The sequence below is a fragment of the Erpetoichthys calabaricus genome, chromosome 3, assembly GCF_900747795.2.
Source record: "Erpetoichthys calabaricus chromosome 3, fErpCal1.3, whole genome shotgun sequence".
Lineage (NCBI taxonomy): Eukaryota > Metazoa > Chordata > Cladistia > Polypteriformes > Polypteridae > Erpetoichthys > Erpetoichthys calabaricus.
Window position 1 is genome coordinate 40,315,808 of NC_041396.2, and position 27,014 is coordinate 40,342,821.

General features: G+C 41.4%; 1 protein-coding gene across 1 annotated transcript in view; it reads right to left on the bottom strand.

Moving 5' to 3' along the window:
* pik3c2b (phosphatidylinositol-4-phosphate 3-kinase, catalytic subunit type 2 beta) overlaps nucleotides 1-27,014 on the bottom strand; it is a 123,209-nt gene that overhangs the window by 74,772 nt on the left and 21,423 nt on the right. Inside the window, exons 2-3 of the mRNA XM_028796664.2 lie at nucleotides 7,784-8,559; nucleotides 2,330-2,430 (exon numbers count right to left, since the gene is read on the bottom strand). Of these exons, the coding sequence (XP_028652497.1) occupies nucleotides 2,330-2,430; nucleotides 7,784-8,473 (791 nt within the window). The 5' untranslated portion in view covers nucleotides 8,474-8,559. The remainder of the gene's footprint in view (nucleotides 1-2,329; nucleotides 2,431-7,783; nucleotides 8,560-27,014) is intronic.

Consider the following 27,014-nt stretch of genomic DNA (forward strand, 5'->3'; position numbering starts at 1 on the left):
CCTAAAAGTTCGATGCAGAATAATCAATGTAGGCAACAAACAACATGTGAGTCCTAGATTAAACTATTAACTATGTATATTAAACTATATGTATATGCATGAACTATGTGTATTATATGTATATATATACTAGCTGACGCCTGCCGTAGCATACAGCGGTATAAGAATAGGAACGGAAAACGGTGAGAAAGGAATTCAGAAATCAAGAAGAAATAAATACTTCTTGAAAGACGCAGTGTGCATGTAGAATTTCCAGCCAAGCAGGATTACATGTGAAAGTGATAAATAAACCAGGCTTTCCGAATTTACGTACTATGGCCATGGCATCCTGATAGTTTTGTTGCATGTACAGTATCTTGGACTTCCTGGAAATGTGGACGGTAATATGATCATTTTGCCTACACGTATGCTGTTATTTTCAGCATTTCCTTGCAGTGCGTCTGATAGTTCCACGCGCAGATCTTGTTGATGTAATCTGAGATAGTTGAGACACGCGCCCTCTGTTTTAACATATGCATCTATGACAAACTGTTGGAATAGTTTGCCGCTTGAGTGCAAAATACTAAAAGTATTCCTCGTTGCTAATCTGTACACGTAAAATTGGTATTGAGTAAGCCTTATTCGCTTGGCGGTTCTTTTATCGGGAACATATTGTAAATCTTTGTGCCAGCCAATGTCTCCGTAAGGGAATAAAAGTGGGTAAACCATAGGATCGCAATTCATATTGAACGTGGAAATCTGTTTACAGGAGTTACCTATGGGATAGATGCAAATATCCCTTTCGGCAGGCGTTTTGCCATCTTCTCTGACGAAAATCGCTACAACATCGGTGTGACATGACGGGGCTTTGTATCGTCGTAAATCCTGCATAGGGTTTTTCTTGAAAACCATTCATACAGATGCTGTTGGATTGGACTGAGCGATTTCATGCATGTGTTTGTATGATTTAGCGAAGGGGTTGATGGTTCTGAGCATGGAATCTAGCTGGAGAAGTACATTTTCGCTGCATGCAGAGTTTGCTTTGTTTTGTAAACGAATTTCAGTAGCTTGCGCTGAGTCAAAAACATACAACTGTCCATATCCTGGAGAGGTAGAAGTGTTAGCATATAGTGGAGAGATTTGGTGATAAATTTGCCCGTGTATTTTAAAACAGTATGGTCCGTGGCCAAGAGGTTGAGTTATCTGTTCAACGCTAGAGAAGAGTTGTATTCTCGAATGTGTTCACGATAATTTTTAGCTTCTGATGTTTGCTGTGTAAGAAGCTGTTGTAAAGACACAGGTGGCTCCCGCAAAGGTGGTAAAGCTACTTTACCGTTGTGGCAGCACCTCGAGTACTTGTTGGATGTACTACGCTCAGCAGGCCAGTATAGTGCATGACACGGAAGAGGACGAACAGGAATCGAGAAATGCCGTGTCGGCTGCGTGTGGGCGGGACCGGTTTTGAAGTGGAAGCAGGACGAACCGGAAGAGAAATATATATATATAAGAGATGTATAGTATACTGTATCTGTGTATATCATATGTATATTAAACTATATGTATATGTATTAACTATGGTATGTATATTAAATGTATAATTATATATATACTAGTCATTAAGCCCGTTACAATAACGGGCGCTAGAACAGTAGTGCATAAACATTAGTAGGAACAGTCTATATTAAATGGCAAGGGACCTTGACCTCATTCTGTTTGTTGGTCGTATTTTTCTTTGTCGTTCAGCCTTTCTTTTGTTGATGTTTAGTTGCTGTGCTGACCGTTCTTCGTGGGCTGCCGCTGTTTATTGTGTCTTTAATTTTCTGTGACAGTAATACTGTGTTGTACGTCCGCTGGCTTGTACGTCCGTAATATACCTTTAATTTTCTCTGGCGGTAATATAGGCATGTGCGTCGGTAATATGCCTTTAATTTTCTCTGACAGTAATATCGCGCGTCGCACCGTGCCCCACGCATGAGCACTTCACCAGAAGACACACACACACACGGACACCTGGACGCACACAGGGATTTTATTAAAGAGGATTATATGTTTATTATATCTACTGTAGGTATATCATATGTATATGTATTAACTATGTGTATTTGTACTATATGTATTAACTGTGTATATTAAACTATAAACTATGTGAGTCCTAGATTAAACTATTGTGGGGTACAGGAGTGAAAAGAATGAACAGAACTGTAATCTCTACGAGAAGTATGGCATCTTGGCACCCATCAACTGCGTCTTGACAATGTTCTACTGCTATGACAGGGTAGACAGTTTGATTGCCCTGTCAATTTAGGAACAATAAAGTATGGCGTCTGAAAATAAACACATAATTTCTTACTTGTCCAGCATGTGACAGAAAGCTGCAACCTCTTCATCTCTTTCGTCTGACACTTGAAAGAGCTCATAAGCGAAGCCTGAAAGCCTTGGTTGGTAGGGTACCTGGAATCAGGGGAGTAAAGATCATTGTTACAAGTCTAATTCTGTGTCAAAGTAAGATAAAAAACAGACATTTAGCAAAAGTGTTCATGAGGGGTTAAAGTACACTGCTTGCTAAACATGCAAAATAAAACTCATTGCAAAGGCAGTATACTAACAAACCACTGAAGCTTTACCATATGCGGCACCTTTCGAGAGGAATGTTAAAAACAGCACAACACGGCACACCAACTCACAAAATCAGAAGTAATAAACAAATCAGAAACCAGGCAATTAAAATCGATTTATATAGTAATTTGTACATGATACTTTGAAAATCCCTGGCCACAGGCATCCCATAAACAAGTGAAGGACTATTTATTCTTCAAATTGCTTTTCAAATGTCACAAAACTTGAGCAGCCAGAAATACTCATTAATTAGGATTTACCACACTTTACACAGTGCATTTCCAATGAGGCATTATTACATTAAGCTCAATAAACTGCTAGACACTTTTAATCTAGCAACATAAAGCAACAGACAGTCTGTTGAAGGCTACATCCACAGATTTGCCCACACTCACACATACAAGCTCAATCTAGAGTCCCCAATTTACCTAATATACTGTACACATCTTTGGAATGAGTGAAGAAAACCAGAAGAAACAGAGATTCTGAAAACTCAACTCGGACAATGCCTTGGCTAGAATTTGAACCCATGCCACTGCTACTAATTAATGATGGAACATTTTATACAGAACTTGTTGAAAAGTGTGAAATCAGAACATATAAAACAAATTAACTTATAAACAAAAATAATTATGTAATGACCCATACAGTCTATCCATGTAAATTATACTTTATCTCAAAACTACTCAAGCAAAAACGTTGCAGATCAATAGGCTGGGTGTTATGACTATACCCAGCAGACTGTAAGAATCCCATTTAATTAAACAATTTCTATGGCAGTTATTGCTGCACATAGACTAGATCAAATGGTTTTTGAAGGATATTGTGATAAATGCAGGACCAGACTAGATCGAAAACAAAGCCAGGGTAATATGCCACATCAATCACTCACCCTTCAATATTCCTCATACTGCAACCATATAACAGGCATCAATTAATCTGAAGTGCATCTTGAGAATGTGAGAGGAAACTAAAGTACCCATGATATCTTGGACAGTGAGACCACCTCTCGGTATTCTTACTGCCAGCTTATGACCAGAGACTTAAATAGAAGGAGCTTGCAAGGAAAAGATTGTTTTGATTCAGTAAGTTGGGACATGTATAGAGCTTCTACATCTGATCCGGATGAGTATGTATCTGATGTTATTGATTCATTATAAAAATGTGTATACAATCAAAAAAAAAAAAATGAAAATAATCTGAATATTTCCTAATAAGCAACAGTGGTTTACTACTGATATGCAGTGATGCATTTCAGTTTGGCAATATAGCAACATACAATAAATAAAAGTAAAAGCTCAGAAAAGTTATTAAAGTTGGTAAATATAAATAATGGGATAAGTCCTTCCCATGAACTAAATTCTTGCTTTGAGTATGATAACAAACTGCTTGCCATGTGGTTCTTGCTGCACCATAGGTTAATCTTTCTATTTTTCAGCGAATGAGGTAAGGAGGATTTCTAAATGAGTCAACATAGATAAGACAACCAGTCCACACTCATTTTAAAAACCTGTAGCAACTAATTAGCTGATGTTTTCAAGTACATCTCTGTATCTCACCGAGAGAACCTTTGTCCCCCACCTGCTTCAAAATGACAACTATCCCTGTGCCAATAAATTACTAACTTAATGATTACAGTCCTTTGGCATTCACTCCTTCTTCTCCTCCTCCTGAAGCTTTTCCCATTTTCATGATGGTGTCCTATTAACCAGCCTCTTGTTAAATAAACACACTTGTTAGATGTCACCTGGAGTACTGTGCACAGATTTGGTCTCCGGGCTACTAAAAGGACATAGCAGTGCTGGAAAAACTACAGAAAAGAGCGACTTGGCCGATTCCTGGGCTACAGGGGATAAATTATGAGGAAAGATTAAAAGAGCTGAGCCTTTACAGTTTAAGTAAAAGAAGATTACGAGGTGACAGGATTGAAGTGTTTAAAATTATGAAGGGAATTAGAATGGTGGATCGAAACTGTTACCTTAAAATGAGCTAATCAGAACACAGGGACACAGTTGGAAACTTAAGGGTAAATTTCGTACAACCATTAGGAAGTTTTTCTTCACACAGAGAACCATAGACACATGAAATAGGTTGCTAAGTAGTATGGTAGACAGCAGAACTTTAGGGATCTTCAAAATTCGACTTGACAGTATATTGGTGGAATTGAGTGGATAGAAATGGCAAGCTTGTTTGGACTGAATGGCTCATTTCGTCTAACTTTTCTAATGTTCCTCCATTCTCATCTGTTGAACATTTCATTGTCTGACACCCCTTTCTCCTTTACTTCCCCCATTATACAGTCCATCCACTTGTTTTTTGGTCATCCTCTTCCATCCAAACACCTCCATTCTTCTTCCCAGATTGTTTAATTCTATTCTCAGGACATACCCTACCAGTTGAACCTTCTTTCCAATATTTTCAATTGTACCTCCAATTCTCTCAGTCTTAATCTTATCATGCTCTGTTACTCTATACATTCCTCTCACAATCCTCATTTCTGTAGCATCCCGTTTCCTTTCATGTTTCTTTTTAAGTGCCCAGGTTTCTGATCCATACAACAATGCTGGCCTGACCACTATTTTATACAGTATACTCTTCACTCTTGCACTCATTTTGCAGTCACATAACACTCCGAATTCCTATTTCCAGTTGTTCTAACCAGATAACATTGTATAGTATACTTCTAGATCTAGCTTTTCATCCTCTGTTATTGTTTATCTGAGATATTCATACTTCAAACACCAGTGCAGAAACCCATATACTTTGGACCACCTCTACTTTACATATCATCACAACTGATTAACAAAGGTTGCCACATCTTTTGCACAACTGGATAATAAGAAATGCTGTGCTAGAGTCACCATTTAACACTGTTGTACCATCAAAGCTGATAAAGCAAGGTCAGAGACTTGGGTCTTTGTGCCAGCCTGCAACTGAATTTTGCACTTACAAATGAATTGACCAAGCACATGTTAGTTGGTAATGTTACTTCCTCCACATTCACCTTGAACACAGGCACCACAGAAGGTATAGTGGTCAGCCTATACTTATACTTCTTGTTTCAGCTATTACTCTGTGGCCAGATGCAACTTTAACTTCATCATTAAATTTGCTGATGATAGCACCAGTATAGGCCTGATCACCAAGAATGCTGACACAGTTTTCAGAGAACAGATATATTAACTGACACTGTGTTGTCAGGACTACAATCTCACACTTAATGTCATCAAAATGAAGGAGGTGTTCACTGACTTCAGGAAGCAGTAGGCAGACCACACTAACACCTGCAAACCACACGGACTTCTACATTAGAGGAGAAACTTTGGAGATGATTAGCACATTTAAATTTCTTGGAGTGTGTGGTAAAGTGAGGTCCGCGGCTGATTGGTGTTTTAAATAAATAATTGTCCGCACCCCTAATTGATGCCGAGAGCTGCTGAATGTCACAGCTGTGCCACATCCCTGCGTTTAAAAAGGGAAGCACGAGTGCAAGAGAGGAGGAGAAGGAACTAAAGAAAAAAAGACAAGAAAAGACAGTGGAGGTTAAAGGGAAAAGAAGAGAGATAGGAGTGTGAGAGACAGCTGGTGCGAGGAAAGGAAGCAGGCGGACAGGTATGGAACCCCAGGGGGCAGCGTGAGTGGCTGGCGCTCAGGAGGGAACTGAATGGACCTGGTAGCAGGACCAACCATTGGGCTTAGGATTGAGATCTCGCCAGGAGGACTCAACAGGCTGACAGCGGTGGGAGGACAGGGCACTTGTGCCTGAGGTTGGTGGGCAGGGGGCTGATTGACTGGCAGTGGTACAAGCGGATCAGGGTTCGGTGTCTCCCCACCGAGGAAGTGGTGGCAGGGACACAAGCCAGGACAAAAGGATGTCTGAGTCTGCTGTTAGTCTTCTCCTTGGCTTGCAAGATCTGGGAAGGGATTAGACAAGAAGGAATCTGTTTTAAATGGGCACCGAGGCTAGTGTTTTTAGAGAAGTTTCCTGCCTGTGTTTTAACCTCTGATTTTAATGGATTTATTTATTTGAATTTTAACCTCGCGGTGGGTTGGCACCCTGCCCGGGATTGGTTCCTGCCTTGTGCCCTGTGTTGGCTGGGATTGGCTGCAGCAGACCCCCGTGACCCTGTGTTCGGATTCAGCGGGTTGGAAAATGGATGGATGGAATTTTAACCTCCACCTCACCTTTGTTTTAAAGGATTATTTATTTATGGAACATTTAGAGTACTGCGATTTTTTTTTTACCATCCCCTTATTTCATGTGCGTTTTGTCCTCATCTGCCAAGCTCATCTCGGTTATGGTACTGATGGTGTCAGGTTCAAGAGGCTCCCAAAAACGAAGAGGGATAGCAAGGAGCTGACCTACAACATCACAGAGTGACAACATAAAGTGGGTACTACACATCTCGACTATCATCAAGGTAGCTCACCAACACTTTCACTTCCTTAGACCGCTAAGAAAAACAGATGTCTCCATCTATACTCGACAGCACCTGCATAGCTCAGAACCACAAAGCACTTCAGGTGGAGTTGATGTCAGCACAGAATACCACACATCTCCCTTCTGTCCAGGACATATATAACACATGCTGCCTTAGAAAGGCAAACTGAATTATTTAAGGCCTCATCCCCTCTTCATTCTAGCAAAAGGTACCTCATCATTGCCAAACACACCACTAGATTCAGGAATAGGTCATAAGGTTACTTAAGAGACACATTCAATGTGTCTTTGGTTTTTGGCATTGTACTATTATCATTAGTGTGTGAGAGACAGACAGGTAAGAATTTTATTGTACTATGTACACATGAAAATAAAGTATAAAGCTGAACTAAGTAGTTGGACACTGAACTTTATTTTATAAACTGAAGTTAGTTTATATAACCACTTCTTAAAAGCAATTCACAATATGATAAATTCAAATGCATTTTATATAGCGAGTGAAGCCAGAGCCACAAACAGCCCATACACCAATCAATCATTCTGAATAGTGACTTTCAAAAGTTTCAAAACTATTAGTCAAAATGTATTAAATACTCCTGTATTATAAAGTGGCTTACAATCAATAAAATATTTTACTATACTATTGGTCGCACAGCTTCTAAGGCAGTTATCGAACAACTTAAAAGGCACACAAAAGTACAATAAACATCTTATAGCTACAGTACTCCATGCTCTCTATCACCTTACCGGATTCGCTGAGGCCCGTCGGTTGTCCTTATCCTTGCGGAGCCCAGGTTGGAGAGTTCTTGGGGGTATCTGAGGAGGAAGCGTCTTGCTGCGTGCCACTGGCTTCCCTGAGGTTTCTCTGTTGCTCCTCCTGTCACATTGTGTGTCACTACTTCCGCTATTAAGCTTCACCAACGTGTCATTTAGATCCTGATACTCCCGTAAAAGGTCACCAGTTCTCACACTTAGTTTGGGCTGGTCGGCCTCTGGCGTGAACACGTTAACATCACGTGGCACTAACCTTCTTTGGAGATGAGTGGAAGGGAGCTCATCTGAGTCCCGAAGAGGGATCCGAGGAGGGATAGCTGGAGGTGGGTTGTGAGTAGGTAGGCTTTTTGATAGCATGTCCGTCTCCTTCACGGAATTACTAAGAATGTACACAGGCTCCTTTGTGAATTGGTGGGATTCCTGGCTATTTCTCAGAAGACTTGAAGAAGAATTTTGTGGGCAAGACTGCAGATTTAGAGTTGGGTCAGATCCTGAGAGTCCCCTCTGCAGTGCTGGTCTATCCTTGTCCTGTCTGAGACGAGACAAGGCATCATACTCCATTTGCAGGGCTTCAGCCAGGACAAGTTCATGAGTGCTCAGCCCTAAGGGCTTCAGACAGCCCCATCTCTGCTCATTATCACTGTGCGTCTGCGGCACTGACATTGTCCCAGATGGACGCCAGCACAAGAAGGAAACAGAATCCCACAGGGTGTTATGGGGTCCTCAGTAGCTGCATTGGTCTGGCTGATCTGTTGAGGCAAAGAGATGGACATCAGAATAGGATGAAACAGCAGCATAAAGAGAAAGAAAATTAATTGTAAGAGGTAAAAAAAAATATTTCGAAGAATAAGGAATTGAGTGAAAAAAAAATTTCACAACAATGAATAAATTATTCATTTTCTTTTTTTTTACAGGATATGACTATGGGGGCTGTGATAAAGATTAGATGGAACATACAAATTACAACAAAGAGAAGGTTGGGCATTTAAGTATCTTGGTGTACAACCGGGGAGAAATCTAGATTGTGCTGCACACAATGACACAGAAGACACATATGACACAAGTCATATAAAGAAAGCACCAGAGTCAACTGTATTTCATGAGGCAGCTTAGGCCCTTTCATATGAACAGGACATTTCTGTTCATGTTCTATCAGTCTGAGGTTAGCTAAACTACTGGATATTAGTTAGAAAATAAGTTTAGTAAAGTCAAAGTTATTTCTTCACAAACATGGTACAGTATATACACATTTGCAGTACAAAATTGTTAAGTGTTTTCTATAAATTAAAAAAGAATCGTTAACTGCCCTGGTGTTTTATAGTAGAAGCTGATTGACATGGAGCACCACTGGAAAATAAAAGCTTAAAAATGAAATGGAACACCTGTTCAAATCTAGGTTTTAACAATGGCTGGCTTTCTGGCCGACAGGTCAGAAATATCTCAACCAAGCTTCACCTCCATCATGCCCGCTATGCAGGGACCCATTAAATGACTGATGTGCACTATATTCAGTTCCCATATGGTGCGGGTGTACAGGTCAACATAAAAAGGCAATTTGATGCTGCCTTTGTTAACCATTTTCAGTTACGTTCCAAACAAGTCATTTGTGCTGCTAAGATTAGACTAACACACATCACGGCTCGGTGCCCTCGGTCAACCCATGATTCATTTACTTTGAGGCAAAGTAGCACTGGCAGATGCCTTGCTGATGCTCGTGTATGTGATGGCTGTCTTGCTGATAAGGTAACTGGCTAACCCTTCAGATTTTCATATGCCACATGCTATTTATTGCAACAGCAATCATGTCATTACATTTGCTAGGTGATATTGGCTACTCGCTGAGACATTGGCTCCCTGAACCCCCAGAGCACAAAGCATAAATGCCTCTTTATTTGGTTGTCAATATTTGTTGCTCGCTATTAAATGGGGTGGCTGGGCTGGCATCGCAACTATTCTTTGGACTTAGCCATTGTACAACACAAGTGACTGGCAATTTGATTTTTTTAATTCAATAGGCCAAACAACATGTGGATGACAGAAACTGAAAGAAAGGTAAAAGCTAAATCTATTTAAATAGTGATTTGCTGTTTCAGACATGGAAGAAAGGAATAGTATTTTCTAACCAGTGGGCAATAAGCATAATTTCCATGGTTGGGTTGGGGGGGCAATTTGACTGTTACATTTCTAACACGAAATAGTGCAAGGCACACTTGCTTATGATCATGCTTTTTAAATCAGTACAGCATTCGCTCGTGTGTGAAACAAAGTGAATGATCTTCAACTCTCACAGATCAGCAAACGAACCACATCCATTTTCCTGCTAAGAAGTGAGAGGTGGAGTGATGGGCATTTTGATTCACTTAACTGATTTGACTCTTTCAGTCTACCATTTGATTCATCCATAATAAAAAGAAAACCTTGGCAGGGATGAGGCTTCCCTTGAATTTATCACAAATTAACTATTTATATAATTATATTATTTATATTTATTATCAAGTCAAGTTGGGGAGCATGCACAGGTACAGTGCGTTGCCGCACCCATTACACGACGAAACAACTCGGGATCCTGGTTGGCAACCCACGAGGCAGACACATGGCCCACCCTTCCGGAAATGACCCTCTATCTGCCACAGCCAGGTGTTACGTGGGCGACCCCTTGGCCTGATCCAGCCACTCGGGTCCCCAACAATGAGGATCCTACCAGCCAGATCACCCTCGGGGAAACGCACCACATGGCCATAGTGCCGTAACTGACGCGTCCTCACAATGCAGGTAATGTGCCTCATTCAGGACTCCATGAGCAACTGCTCATTCGTGACAAAGTCAAACCAACGGTACCCAAGGATTTTCCGGAGAGACAGAGTACCAGGGAGTCCAGTCTTCGTCTCAAGTCACTGGATACCGTCCATGTCTCACAACCATATATCAAGACAGGAAGCACCAGGACTATAAAGACTTGGACCTTCGTCCTTTTCCATAGATATTGGGAGCACCACACACCCCTTTCCAGCGACCTCATGAACCCCCATGCTCTCCCAATCTGTCTACTGACTTCATAGGAAGAGTCACCAGAGACATGAATGTCTGCCAAGGTAAGTAAACCTCTCAACATGGTCGACACTCTCTCCGCAGACAGACACACTGCTGATGGCTGTGCCTAAGAGGTCATTAAAGGCCTTGATCTTGGTTTTTATCCAGGACGCTCGCAAGCCCAGAGACTAGGACTCCTCACTCGGTCTCTCGAGCGCCCTGATCAGAGCCTCCATTGACACAGAGAAGATCACAGCATTGTCAGCAAAGTCAAGATCCATGAATCTTTCTTCACCAACAGGTGCCCCACAGCCGCTGGACCCCACGACCTTGCCCAACACCCAGTCCATACAAGCATCGAACAGAGTAGGAGCAAGAACACACCCCTGATGAACCCCAGAATCAACTGGGAAAAACACAGAGGTCCTGCCTCCATTTTATTATATTATGCATTAAACATGCTAGTAATTCATATCATATAATATTAATTGTAGAATCATAAGAGAAGAAGAATTGTGCCATTCATTCTTGGGTAATGTGATTAGTAATTCACATTGTGAATCAAATGAATGAGTGACTTATTCTCAAATCACGCGAGAAACGAGTGACTTCATCTCCGAACAAACGAGAAATGAGCGACTCGTTCTCGAACCAAATGATTGGGAATCAAGTGATTCGTTCTCAGGTATTGATTAAGTTCAAACTTGAAAGAATTGCTGGGTGCATTCAACGAACTGCTAAAAAGTATGGGCTAAAGTGAAGCTGAACGTAAATAACTGTTACAAATTAGAATGTTATTTTTGTAAGTTTCAACTTTAACCAACTAATTTATTGAATTTACAAAGGGCCATAAATGTATTAGTTAATATTATGTTTAAATATTCCGTTTACAACAATTCCAATAATGAATTGTACAATACAGACACTTAAAACATTCTAATACAATTATGTTGTTACTGTATTGTACTTGTATGATGAAGGAGAGAATGATCAATGCCAGAGTTCTTGTTAAGTGACAGTGATTTAGTTCTAACAAGAAAGAATCGGAAGTGAAGTGAACAAGAATCATGAATCAGACAGGCGGTACTTGCACATGAGCTTTAAAAGTCTAGATGAAAAATGCTGACGGCATCACGTATGCGCTTTAAATATTTATATGAAATAGGCTGACGGCATCACGCTTGTACTTTAGCACTTCCACTGAGGTCAATTAAATTGATTCCTATGAATCACTGAAGAGTGTGGCATTCAAAAAGTATAAATCACCTGCAAATTGCCCATCACTAGTAGAGGTGGACTAGGTACTAATCCATTAAAGTGGTGACTCTACAACATTAATGAGCATGCATCTAAAGAATTAGATTGGTGGCCTGTAGGTCTGCTTTTTCACAGCACACATCTTTTGTTGAACATGCCTGGAACAAACCCTGCAGAAGATGCCGAACCAATGCTAGACACACTCTCGTACACTATGCTTGTTAAGCAATCCTAACCCTCAGCAACCAGAGAAATCCCAAAGGCAACAGAGAGGTCAAGATTCAAAAGCGCCTAACAATGGCACCCACTGTTAAGAACGGGGCAACTACATTAACACTATATGTAAAAAGAGGAAGAGATGGAAGTTGAGGATATCTTATTTAATTTAAAAAAAATAAACTTGAGTGTCCAAATTCTAAATATGAGTATTTTGCAGTAAAGTAATTGGCCTGCATTGCATACCATATACAACAACAACAAAAAAAAAATCTCTCCTAGGGCATAACAGTCAGCAGCACATGCAGCACCAAGGTGAGTTTCCATAATTTGTATGTAATTTTAAGCATTGTTAATTAATTATTAGAATTTAATACGCATACAAACTAAAAATTTCTATACTCTTTTGTCCAACAGAGCATCTCCTGCAGTGCAGCATGGCTATAAAAATTAATGACAACCCTACACAGGCACTCACATTTACAAGTGTGTCTTCTACTCCAAGATTTGACTTTCCATATATGCTTGGCAGTTAAACGGAATGCCTGCTGGGACAGGCGGAATGCATACTGGGTATGGCTACTTCAAGAGAACAAGCAGGAATGAAGCAATAAATACATCAGACCGAGAAATGATATATAATAATATCAGCCTATCTTATATATAAACGTCTACGCATGGAAGTGTGTGCATCTGTCTGTCCGGCCCAGAAGTACTAGGCTACTATAGCATAAAGCTCAGAGAACTGGCAAGGCAGCCCCAAGTTAACGAGTCGGAAGAAGAAAGTCACTCTGTTGCCAAAGTAAAACTGCCAAGAAAGGAGAGTAACTCTTACGCTAGCGAGACGAGCACATCGGCAAAACGGTATCCCTTTTACTTTTCCTTCCACCGCTAATACACAAGCGAGGAGAGCACATTGGCAAAATGAAACCCAGGGGAGGGATACCCAGAGCAGTTCCTTTCAATTACCTGACATCTCTACATTTCAATTTTTTAACTGACGATTTCAATAGTTTCTAGGACCCCGGGCTTTTTACAGCAAAGGCTTGCACAGCTAGTACAGTATAAGGTCCTACTTATTTAAATATTACACATTTTCATATTGGGAGATCCAGGAGCGGACTGGGTCTCAAAACCGGCCCAGGCATCCTTCAACGAGTGAGGTGACGAGGTCGACCTACTCGGCCCATTATTCATTGTAATTTTCTTACCTATGTATGATAAGCCTATGATATGAACTGTATATCTAAACTGTTGCCAAACTTAATCTGTACACGGTTGTTTAGACACAACTTAAAATTTGACAACATGCTTAGAAATAAAATTTAATGAAATATAAAAATTTAGTAACATGGCTTACACGTTATTAGAGTACATGTCAAATGTCAGTGTCATGTCCAAGTGCCAGTACCCTAGTAGCTGCTCATTTACAATGGAATAAATTATAACCGAGATATAATGAAAACCTCACATGATTGAAATGTTCCATTAACTTAACAATAAACTATAAATGTTCCGTTCTAGGGTGGCACAGTGGCACAGTAGTAGCACTGCTGCCTCGCAGTAAGGAGACTTGGGTTCGCTTCCTGGATCCTCCCTGCGTGGAGTTTGCATGTTCTCCCCATGTCTGTGTGGGTTTCCTCCGGGTGTTCCAGTTTCCTCCCACAGTCCAAAGCCATGCAGGTTAGGTGCATTGGCGATTCTAAATTGTCCCTAGTGTGTGCTTGGTGTGTGTGTGTGTGTGTGTGTGTGTACCCTACGGTGGGCTGGCACCCTGCCCGGGGTTTGTTTCCTGCCTTGCGCCCTGTGTTGGCTGGGATTGGCTCCAGCAGACCCCCATGACCCTGTAGTTAGGATATAGCAGGTTGGATAATGGATGGATGTTCCGCTCTAATATGAAAAATTCCTATCCTTTGCTTAATAACTTTATTTCATCATACTAATAATCGCAGCTGAAAACCTTATCGCTCACGCTGACGACCAGAGAACAATAAAATGCATAATACATAATCTAAACTAATTATTAGCACCAAAGAATTAAAATACTAGATAGGAGATAAAATAATTTGCAATAATGTATATACTAACCGAAAAGTAGTGGTATTGAAACAGAAATCGTCAAAAGGCAGTTTTGACCAAATTTCTCGCTGCAATGTTGTGTACTGACAACTAAAACAACTTGATGACGTAATACAGTATATTATATAGGATTATATAAATCACAGTACCGGTCAGATAATGTTTAGTAGTTTACAAAGCTAATGTTAATGTCAAACAGTAACCAGTACAGAAAATTTATTTCATGAAACAGCTGGCCCATGACCAGACCAGACTCCATGGCCCACCGGGCATTGCCCAAATGCCCTAATGGCCAGTCCGTCCCTGGGGAGATTGTAAGGGGATTATGTTAGCAGACCAACACACCATGAGATGCAGACAGTATGTGGAAGGCAATAGGTGTTCCCTTTTGTGTCAGCTCTGTTGGACCTCAGTTAAACGTCTGACCATCTCAATGACACAAGATGCTAGTAAGGGTTACCTAAGGCAGGGGGGAAGTGGAAGTGAAGGAACAAAGCTAAAATAAATTCAGTTCATCAGAACAATATATTAAGCATCCATCCATCCATTATCTAACCCGCTGAATCCGAACACAGGGTCAGTGGGCTGCTGGAGCCAATCCCAGCCAACACAGGGCGCAAGGCAGGAACCAATCCCGGGCAGGGCACCAACCCACCTCAGTATATTAAGCATTCAGGTGAGAAATGGTAGAACACCAAAATGTATATTAAAAATGATGCCTGGGTCAAAAAAAAAAAGACAGAACAGCAGGTGCAGCGTGTGTTTCTGCACAGCCACATTTGCACACCTCCCAGCTTTAACAGACTGGCTCCTTTGCTGCTTGTTCACTGTTCATCAATCCATCCGTCCATTTCCTAATCTTGAGGGGATGGAGCTCAACTTAGAAGTTTCATGAGCAAGGTTGGATGGAACCAGTCTGCTCGGTCTTATTAGCTCACCACTTTCCTGTTGATAATGAGGCAAAGTTGGTCAGCCAGACAGCTTTGGTGCATGAATTAACCAGCCAGAGGCAGCTCCTGCCGTTTTATAGTTTCTTTCTTTCCTGCGTTGTCTCTCCTGTCTTTCCCCGAGGGCGTCTCTACAGGAGTCTAACTGACCAGGCTCACAGATGTCAGGAGTAAGAAGTGGTCAAAAGTGTGTCCAATCAAGAGGACAACTTGCCCTTCACGGCAGTCAGTGCTTCAGCTCCAGGCGGCTTGCAGAGATGAAAGGGGGGTTCCGCTAAGGCAGAAGTGTTGCTGACCACAGCCGGCCAATGTCAAAAACAACAAAAGATTCAGGCGCATGCATCATAAATGAGCGGCCTTACAAAGGGCGGTGGCGCCAAAAGCGTTCTGATGGCATGCTTCCACCCAGAAGCAGCATTTCGATGCGTCCAGCAGTAGGGGGTGGTGGGGGTGGAGCACAGGTTTGGCATTGTTCCACAGAGAAAGACACCCAGCTGCTGAAAGGCAGCCTGGCAGAATTCACCTCCCACAAGGAATTAATCGGTTTCAATTAGAACTGATTTCCCAGATTTACAAAACAAAAGGGCCAGAAGCCACATCACGTGAAGCAGGAATTTCAGGCGCAGTCTCACGGCTGCCGCTGAGCAGCACAGACAAAGCCAGACCCTGAACCCTACCCCCCTCCCGACGGCATCCCACACACATGTGACGGCGCTCTCCATCTCTGTCTCTCTCATTCACATCTTCAAGAAGGAAGCCTGGCTTTAAATATTTATTCATTTCTAACACTGGCCTGCTTCTGAGAGCACTGCTCACAACCCCCAGCTAGCCAGTCAATTTAAAAGAACGCTAAAATAAAAGAAAAAAAAAGTCTGGAAGAGCAGATAAAAAGATGCAGGGACAGCACGAGGGTTTATGTGCTGAAGCAAATTCATCCTAGCAACATAAATCCTGAAGGCTAAGCATGCAGGCTGATTCAGAACACGTGCAGACAGCTGACCTGCAGGACATCTCAGCAGTAGAGTCCGGCTGTAGACCACCACTGTCGGGCCAGAAGTCCATGATCCCACAGAGGACTTGCCACGTGGTCCTTATTTCACTTCACATACGATTTGGCTTTTCCTGGTCGGGTGTTGAGTTGCCAGCATTTCAGTGTGAGCAGACTACGCCACTATTACTCCAAAGCCAGCCAAGAGACGAGGGACACAATCGACACAGAATGCCTTCGTGTTCTTCCGGTTGGTAGGTGCTTGTTATGAAAATAACAAAAGTACACTTTCAATTTGTAAGTCATAAACACCATCAGTTAAATGAACTACTGAAAAAAGTAACTTAGCACCCAGACTGCATCTTAATTAAATGCTCAAACCACGTGAAATGGTTCTTCTCAGTCTGGAGGTGCAGCCGTCCTCTCCCTATCACAGCGAGTGAGCACATATGTCACCTACTCCCCTTTAAATTATTTCAGTTTGATGCTCCTCTGTTGTCAACAACATCCAAATTGCAGTTTTACCATCCTCTATTGGACCTTCCCTTACAAACAGTTGTACGTACAATTCAACATTTTACCTACAATGGATTCAAAATGTTCTCAGGCCCCTTCACTTTTTGATTACTTTATTTTGTTGTTGGACAAATGTGCCATTTTTGCCCATCAATCATCACTCAATAACAAAGTGGAAACACGATTTAAGAAAGTTTTGTAAATCTGTTAAAATCAAAAACTGAAATATCAGTTTATCCTATTCTTCCTGGTAGATCCTCTCAAGCTCCATTCGATTGGATGGAAAGCATCTGTAAACCACCATCTTCTCTCTTCAAATGTTCTATGGGGTTTAAATGTGGGCCAGACAGAGATCTGTCCCAAAGCCACTCCAGCATTGTGTTGGCTGTATGCTCTGGGTCATTGTCAGACTGAAAGACAAACTGTTGCCGCATTCTGAGGTCATGTGCACTCTGGATCGGGTTTTCTTCAAGGACCTCTCTGCTTTTAACTGCATTCATCCTTTCCTCAATTCTGTCTCCTTGTCCTTGCTGCTGAGAAGAGACTCCATTGCATGATGCTGCCAAAAGCATGCTTCATCATAGGGATGGTATTAGGCAGGTGATGAGTTGTACCTGCTCTTTGCCAGACATAGTGCTTAGAGATCTGCCCAAAGAGCTCAGTCTTTGTTTCATCAGACCTGAGAATCGTTTCCCTCATGCTCTCAGAGTTCTTTAATTGCCATTTGGCAAACTTTTACTCAAAAGTGACTTTTCTCCATAAACACCAGATTGAAGGAGAGCTCCCAGGATTGACGTCCTCATGGCAGGTTCTCCCATTTCAGCAGAGGATGTCTGCAGTTCTGTTAGAGTACCCACTGCGTTCTTGGTCACCTCCCCGACTAACACTCTTCTCATCTAGTTACTCATTCTGGACAGGTTGTTACTCATTCTAGGAAGAGCTCAGGTGGTTCCAAACTTCTTAAATTTCACAATAATTAAAGCACCTGTGCTCCTGAGAACACTTAAGAAATGGTTTTATCCCCATGCCCTGATCTATGTCTCACCACAATTTGATTATGTCAGTCTACAGAGAGCCCCTTGGAGATCAAGAGCTTGGTTTTCATCCTGACAGTCAGTGTGAATTGTGGGACCCTATTTTTACACAAGTGTGTGTCTCTAGTTTCAATTCTGTTTCACACAGGAGGCCCCTTATCAGGTTCTAGACACTGTTATTGGAGAATTAAAGCTAACAGGGATGCACCTGACCACAATTTAGACTGCAACAGCAAAGAGTTTGAATGTTTAAATAAATGAGAGATTTCAGGTTTTGATTTTTAATAAATTTGCAAATTTTCCTGAAAACATATTTTCACTTTGCTATAACTGAGTGTAGATTTATGGGTAAAATGGCATGTTTATCCATTTAAAATGAAATCTTTAAACAGAATAAAGATTGCAGAAAGTGAATGGGTCTGAGTACTTTCTGAATCCATCTGATATCCATCTATGAATATTTTCTATCCTGCTGTTTTTTTCTGGTTAAAATGAGAGAGAAGCAAGGCCTTTCCAAAGCACTGCCTAATAATTACTGGACCCGCTCATTCACTCATCCTCCCATTTCCTGAATGAGCCTTCTCCTTTAATCTGAGTCTGGTAAGGCAGATTGGGTGCAAGGCAAGGCAGGGACCATCACTGGACTGGATTCTAGTTTACTGCTGGACACACTAATGCACATTCCTACATTAAGCCAATTTACAGTTGCAAATCACCTTAACACCATGTTATTAGAGGAGTCAAAATGAACAGAGAAATTACCGTAACTCCACAAAAATGAATGCAGTACCTCCAAACAGTATGCTACAGAACCACTTGATGTACAACCATACGTTCTGCTGCTTTCCCATGTTTATATGGACTTTTTTCTGAACACTACATTACATAATTCCTTGCATTTTGATTTCTTAGGAAGCTACACTTTTGACAGGGTGTAACTGGAAAGGCATTATGTGTAGTCTGTTACTATCGGATATAATATAGTACCTTTTATAATCAATCACATCAAAGCATTTCACAAGGAAATTGGCATTAGAACACAAGATGAGAGTGTGCATTCTGTGTACAGATCTGTGTTGCTCCAGCTTCTGTATCCAAGGCAAAGATATTGGGAATCAGCCATCTTGGCAGCACCGATAATGTGGCAGAAACCCATCATGGAAAGAATCCATACTACTGCTAAGCACACATGCATACACATATAACAACCATTAGGTAGACAATATGGACAACTGACAAAGGAATTGGACTGTCAAAAGACAAGGATTTAATACACACCTCTGACTCAGTGCGTGGGACTTTGAGCATGTCAGTTCACAAGCCTGTGCACATACATTTAGAAATATGGAAATAATTAAGCTGTATTCTCGTGATTTGTAAATCACTTTGGATAAAATCATCAGCTAATTAAATTAAAAGTAACATAATGTTACCACCTGGGTTCGCTTCCCGGGTCCTCCCTGTGTGGAGTTTGCATGTTCTCCCCGTGTCTGTGTGGGTTTCCTCCGGGCGCTCCGGTTTCCTCCCACAGTCCAAAGACATGCAGGTTAGGTGGATTGGCGATTCTAAATTGGCCCTAGTGTGTGCTTGGTGTGTGGGTGTGTTTGTGTGTGTCCTGCGGTGGGTTGGCACCCTGCCCGGGATTGGTTCCTGCCTTGTGCCCTGTGTTGGCTGGGATTGGCTCCAGCAGACCCCCGTGACCCTGTGTTCGGATTCAGCGGGTTGGAAAATGGATGGATGGATAATGTTACCAGCTTTTAACACAACAACCAGACTGTAAGCTGTGGAAGAAAATTCAAATAGACATAGGGAGAATAAGCAAATTTCATAAGGAAGACACATCCGGATGGATTAAAACCAGAGGTCATGAACTAAAAAATGGCAGGTTACCACAATAAAGACAGATGTCTGTCAAACACTCCTCACTCGTGATCATCAGATGGTCCTCTGTAAAACTGCCAATTTTTACTTGAAAAGTCTGGGATACAGGTAAAAGGGGGATGGATGGATGGATGGATGGATGGATGGATGGATGGATGGATAATTTATTTGTCCCGAGGCATTTTATAGAAGCTCAATAAATAAATAAGTTTATTATGACAAACAACAACCCCCTCTCAAATACATACCAGAGTAACTAATAAGAAAGAAAAACTTCTGACCTGGCTAAAGGTAAAATGAGTAGTTAGGGTCTGAGTGAGACATTATACTGCATATTTCTGCCAGTAGGGAGGACCCCCAGTAGCATTTCTTTCCACACTTCTGCTGAATAATTTGTTGGCTGAAAGAACTCAGTATTAGTGTATCAGAGAGGATGTTTTATTTGGTTCAGCATACGTCAGACAAAAATAAAACAAATAAAACACTTCACTATGAAGTAAATAAAACCTGGAATAATATCTACCAATTATCAGAACTACATAATTCTCAACAGAATTGGGTGCAAAGAAGGAACTAAGCCAGGTTAAGGTCCCAGTCTGTCATGGGGAACACTAACCCTCATTCACAGCAAGGCAGTTTTGAGTTTTAATAATATTCAAGTCCTGCTATGATGTGATATGTTATTTTTATGCATATTTTGTGGTTTATGAGGTATATTTTACCATAAATTGAAGGCTGGTATATCTTGTAAAGTGCTTTTCTTAGCAACTTTTCATTGCAACCTGCCAAATTAAGCAGTTATTAATATAATATGCAGTGGCTTCTATAATGTTTGGGACAAAGACACATTTTTCCTTCATTTACCCCTCTGTTCCACAGTTTAAAATTATAAACCAAACAATTCAGATGTGATTAAAGCGCACATTGCTGACTTTCATTTAAGGGTATCTGCATAAATTTTGGCCACACCACGTAGAAATGACAACACTTTTTTATTACAAGGTGCCCTCAGTTCAGGGCATTTTCAGGGTGTTTGTGATTACTCAGGTGAGTTTCATTGATTTATTATTGCAGTCATAAAATCGGCTTGCTTCTACCTACAGACTAACTTTGAATTGTGTAGTTGCCATTGCTCAACTTGAGGACAAGGGCTGTACCAATGAAAGTCATTAGAGACCATTAGAGACATCGGTAAAACCTCAGGTTTACTTAATTCAACGGTCAGGAATATCATTAAGAAGAAAGAACGCGCTGGTGAGCTCATTAATCACAAAGGGACTGGTGGGTCAAGGAAGGCCTCCACTGCTGTTGACAGAAGAATCCTCACTGTGGTAAAGAAAAATCCCCAAACTCCTGTCTGACAGATAAGAAACAGTCCTCAGGAGGCAGATATGGATGTGTCAGAGACGACTATGCAGAAGATTTCATGAACAGTAATACAGAGACCACACTGCAAGATGCAAACTCTAGTTAGCCACAAAAAACAGGATGGCCAGGTTACAGCTTACAAGAACTTAAAAGAGCCTGCAGAATTCTGAAAAAGGGTCCCGTTGACAGATGAGTCAAAGATGAACCTGAATCAGAGTGATAGCAAGAGCAGAGTGTGAAAAGCAGACCACCTCATCTGTTAAATATTAGGGTGGTGGCTGCCACAGGTCCTGGCACACTTCTCTTCATTGATGATGGAACTGCTGATGGCAGTCACCCAATGAATTCTGAGGTGTGTAGAAACATCTTATCTGGTCAAGTTCAGTATATGCCTCCAAACCCATTGGGTGGTGCTTCATCCCGCAGCAAGACAGTGATCCCAAACATAATGTTAAGAAACACAGGATTTTTTCAAAGCTATAAAATGGAAAACTATTGAATGGCCAGTCACCCAATTTAAATCCAATTGAGCAGGCCTTCCATATAATGAAGAGAAAACATGAGGGATGAAATCCCAGAAGCAAACAGGAGCTGAAGATGGCTGCATTAGAGGCTTGGCAGAGCAGCACCAGAGAAGAAGATCCTCAGCACCTGGTGATGTTCATGAATCACTGATTTCAGCAGTCACTGCCTTCATGGGTTAAGTGACAAAGTACTAAAAACGACTGCTTTAATATGCCTGCCATTGCTGAGTCCCAAACACTAAAGTGCCCTGAAATGACAGGATCATGTACAGAAAGTATTTTCATTTCTACTTGCTGTGACCAAAATATATGCAAATACTTGCAAATGAAAGTCTGCAATATGCACTTTAATCACGATGTCTGAATTATTTGTGATTTTAAACTGTGGAGCAGAGGGGTAGAGAGAGAGATAACATATCTTTGTTCTAAACAATGTGGAGGGCACTGTACAGTATGAGGATACATTTAAAAAAATAATGATGGTGGCCCTCTGTGACCCTGAAAGAGTTTAATTGGATTTAATAATGTTAAGGTACGTTATAATTCAAACAAGAAAGAGTAAATTCAGGGAATACAGTAAAAACACCCAGAAAGCATTTTGAATCCTTCAGCTTCCAGGTTCTAATCCAAACTTGTTAAGATGGAATAATAAGTCATTTACTTAACCTGCTTTTCCAATACAGTGCCGCAGCAGTGGTGAGAGTATATGTTGGCACCATGGGGCATAAAGCAGGAACTGACACTGGGTAAGCTGCCACTGCCAACCTATGAATATATAAAATATCAAGAAACGCTACTGGGCCTCCTTCACACCTACAGCAATACACCTTTAAGAGAGCCATCACACGGGGGCACTATATTTTAAGGCAAGTCAGACATTTTCTTTCTTTTTAGTAATTCTACTGTGTATTTGAGGGGGGTGTTTAAATTTATTTATTTATTCATTCATTTGTTCATTGAGTTTCTGTAAAAAACTAAACTTGCACAAATGAAGCACTGCCTATCTATTTATCTATCTATCACATACCAGGGTAACTGAGTGGGCCTCAGCTACACACAGATCAAAAACTGAATACAAAAAGCTGGATCCATGAAGCAGCAGCGATAACCACTGAGTTGCATTATAATGAAATGTATTTCACAAAGAAAAGTTTATTGTATTTAAAGGAAAAGATATATAGTGCCTTCCTTAGTGAACATTACACCAAAGTAGTTAACAAAGCCATTACTTAGTGACACTGGGACTGGGTGTCACAGATAACGCATGAAAAAGGAAAGCTTTCCAGTGCACCAGTGGAGCTCCGCTGCTTTTGATTTAACTGCAGACCCAAAACAGATGCTGGAAATGAGTTGCCCGTAATCTGCCTATGTGGCGGACTCTCTGAGCTATTTCTACAGTAGTACTGATCTCTAGTTTGCCTCATACAAACCTGACAGACAAGCCTACTGCCAATCTTTAAGAGGTAGCTGTCCAGCATGTCCTGCACGAAACCTGCTGGCTGCCATAAGTGCATTACAGCAGAGATAACATTAAGGTGGGGCGCAGAAGATCCCTATCAGCTCTTGTTATTTCTGACACTATGCTGAATGCCAGGGCGTGCCAACAGTTTGGCCCTCCAGATCCCAGCTGGCATGTGAGGTTGTTTGGGTTAGCTTTTGTGTTTCAGTCTTTTTACATCCATGCACTAAAGAGTTGCCCTACAACAAATACTCACGTGGGCACCGCTTTATGCTCATGCAAAACAGCCAGACTGGCAGCAGATCTTGGATGGGGGCCGACGGACGGCACAGCTGAAATCTGAACTTCGCCTCTGTTTGCTGTCAGTTCCTGCTCTGAATAGGAAGTTTGTCCTCCCAAAAACACGGACATGCTGACTTGATCCTGCTTCAAGCACCATTTAACCCTTCGTGCTCTGAAAAAAATGCACTCAATGAACAACGTAAGCCCCTGTTCATCAAGCTAACATGACGTTAGGCCAGCATTTTTAATTCCTTGATAATGGGGAAAGCCAAACAAATCTGTTTTGCTCAGAGCATTAGCAGCTTCATGGAAGAAAACAAAAAATACAAGGCAAAGAGTGGAGGGTGGAGAATAAGGGTTAAAAGTGTACAGTAGCTCCATGTAGATGATGATATGTTGTCATATGGGAGCTTATGAGGAGCTTCCTATACATTTTGGGATTTTACCTAACTGTACAGCACAAAAAAGTGGAACTGTAGAGTGTGCAGGTAAACGGGGGCAGTTGGCATTGGACCTCAGCACTGAGATCTGGCCACGTGTCATGTGACAGAAAGAGTCAAAGCTCAGAAAATATTAGCTTGATGATGGAGAACCCTGAAATATTAGCCAGTTCTGACCTACCAAATAGCAGAAAAAAAGTAATGTACCAAGAAGACACTGAGTGTCAGTGCCTTTCAACAGCACTTTATGTCATATCCTTTCTGAACTTGCAGGTTTCTCTGTTATAAACTATCCATCAATGATCCAACCCGCTATATCCTAACTACAGGATCATGGGGGTCTGCTGGAGCCAATCCCAGCCAACACAGGGTGCAAGGCAGGAAACAAACTCCGGGCAGGGTGCCAGCCCACCACAGGGCACACACACACACACCAAGCACACACTAGGGACAATTTCGGATCGCCAATGCACCAAACCTGCATGTTTTTGGACTGTGGGAGGAAACCGAAGCACCCAGAGGAAACCCACGCAGACACGGGGAGAACATGCAAACTCCACGAAGGGAGGACCCGGGAAGCGAACCCAGGTTGTTACAAACTAAAAAACAGTTTTAGTTTTCACCAGAGATGCATGAGCTATGTCCCCACAACATTATCAAATAATTTTTGTCCCAGTCCCTTTTTTAAATGTTTTCTGTACAGTGTTAATTACCACAAATTCTCTGTCTGTTAAAACTGATATCCTCACTCAATCAAATGACAGTTAGGCTAAGTCCACACTAGTATTCATGTAAACCAAAGCGATCCCCACTTATACTAGTGCTTTGACATCACTTACAAAAGTATCTCCGTCTACACTAAAACAACCAAAGACTCACATGACGTAAACATTCGTCTACACTGGGCATGTATGTGTTGGCAGAAAAATCCTTGAAAGGATGGTAATGCCTCTGACCACGGGATTTACTGCAAAATTGTGGCCACCGATTTGCCTTTTGAGCCACATATGCAGCATTCAAACTGTACGAAACGCAATTTAAATGCAAACAGGTAGGCAACACAACAGGTGCCATGGAAAGCACCTCTTCTATGTTCGCTATGTTGAGGGTGACCAATCAGGAAATTACACATTGTAATGAGCAGGAACCAATCAGGGAAGCGCAAACAAATTAGTGTGCAATTAGTTTTTCAAAAACAAAGACTCTGCTGTTTACACCCATCTACAACACAATGCAGAGTCTTCTTTTTAAAAAGTATATGGTGCTGTAGAGCATTTTTAAAGGTCTCTGTTTTCAGGGGTTGAGTATGCTGTGGTAGTGTGGAGATTAATGCATGCTTTTTTTAAATGAAAATGCAGTAGTGTGGAGGGGGCCTTACACTTTCTGTAGGCAATGTGGCCTAGTATTTAAGGTAATACCCCACTTGGTGGGTGACACTACACAAGTCACTTAACAATACTATACTATTTAGTTTTGTATAGCCCAAAATCACACAAGATGTGCCGCAGTGGGCATTAACAGGCCCTGCCTCTTGACAGCCCCCCAGCCTTGACTCTCTAAGAAGACAAGGAAAAACCCCCTACCCCTCTCACAAAATTTTGGTTTACAAGTCACTTTGTATTAAAGCGTCAGGTCTGACCAACACTCTAACCAACATGGGTAAAGGAAGGTGGTGTCAAACAATGGGAATGCCAACCTCAAGGAAGTGGAGGTAAGCATATGACGAATCTCCATCGACATGCAAAGAAGCACCTCTGTCAGAAGACAATCAGCATTTATTAACTCTTTGAGGGCTGAAAATTTTCCAAAAATCTCAGTTTTCTGAAAAGCACAAAAAGCAATGGTTTCACACATAAATGAACAAAAAAAGTCTGATGCTGCATGCTGTGGCCTGCTGTCACCACCTGTTTGCTGTTTCTGACAGCTGCCTGGCTGTCTTTGCACAGTGGGAGAGCAGCGATGGCAGTTGCAGTGCGACGCAATCTGGTTTGTATCTCTTGTCATCGCAAACATTGTCGTAGGCGCATCAGCTATGCAAACGTGTTCAGCACCATGAAGAGCAGGGAAGCGATTAGCTGATGCCAATACCTCACTTTCATTTTTCGATCTCCATCTCCAGATTACTTGTATCAAAATCAGAGTCAGACAAGTCAAAGTCGGAATCAACGATGATACACTAAACATGAGTATTTTGCTTTGTACATTTGCTTTGATCTCTCACCAGATATCAGTGCCATTTTAGAATGTGTTTGCTCCTTGTTACTCGTGTTTCTAGCAAAGAGAGATGAACTGAAACGTAATGGTGAGTTTTGTTACAGTTTACAGCTGATTACAGTCCTCTAGCCTTGAATTTCAACAAAAGTCAATATCCGCCCTGAAAGAGTTAAATAAATAAATTCAGTGGCAGCACAAAGTAGTGACATTCCTTATGCACAAACCATTAACAACTTGAATGTTAATGTGCCAGTTTAAGCCTTAACTGACCATTGTTCTTGTGTCCACTGGTCATAGTGAGACAATGTGAATCCAATGCTGAAACGCCACCCAACCACTTGCTTCTTCTCTCCCACTTCAGTGGTCATGTTCACCTCTAAACACATCTTAATACAACATTCTCAAACCGGCATAATCCTGTTCAGAGTCAGGGGCTGCAGCCTACCCGAGGAGCTTCTGAAGCAAGGAATCAATGAATCCTGAACACTGCAGCAGTCCATCACATTGGGCCACTCACACACAGCCAATTTGATATCACCAGTAAAAGGAATCCGCCAATCAAAAATGTTTTTTTTATATGTTACTTGCCCCATGTACTTTGTAGTAATGGCTAAGAAAAACCTTTTAAAGTTGTGTTTTCTTGGAGTCATAACAAAGTCTCTGATAGAATGAGACGCAATGGTGACCAACAGTAAACAATATGTGTCCTTGAAAACAATCTCTTATTACTCGTGTCGCATAATCCACACATCAGGTCATCCAGTAGTACATGCACAACATGCTTGCATTTTTTGCTAATGTATTTTTTGTCTGTTCTATTGAATTTATTAAAAGCAAGTAACATTTCATATAAGCAAGTCAGACTTGACAAAACTAAATTCAAATCAACCCTACCTATGAGAAAGAAAGGAAGGCCAACAGCCAGAGTAAAACTTTAAGAACAGAAAAGAGGAAAGAGAATCCTTTTCC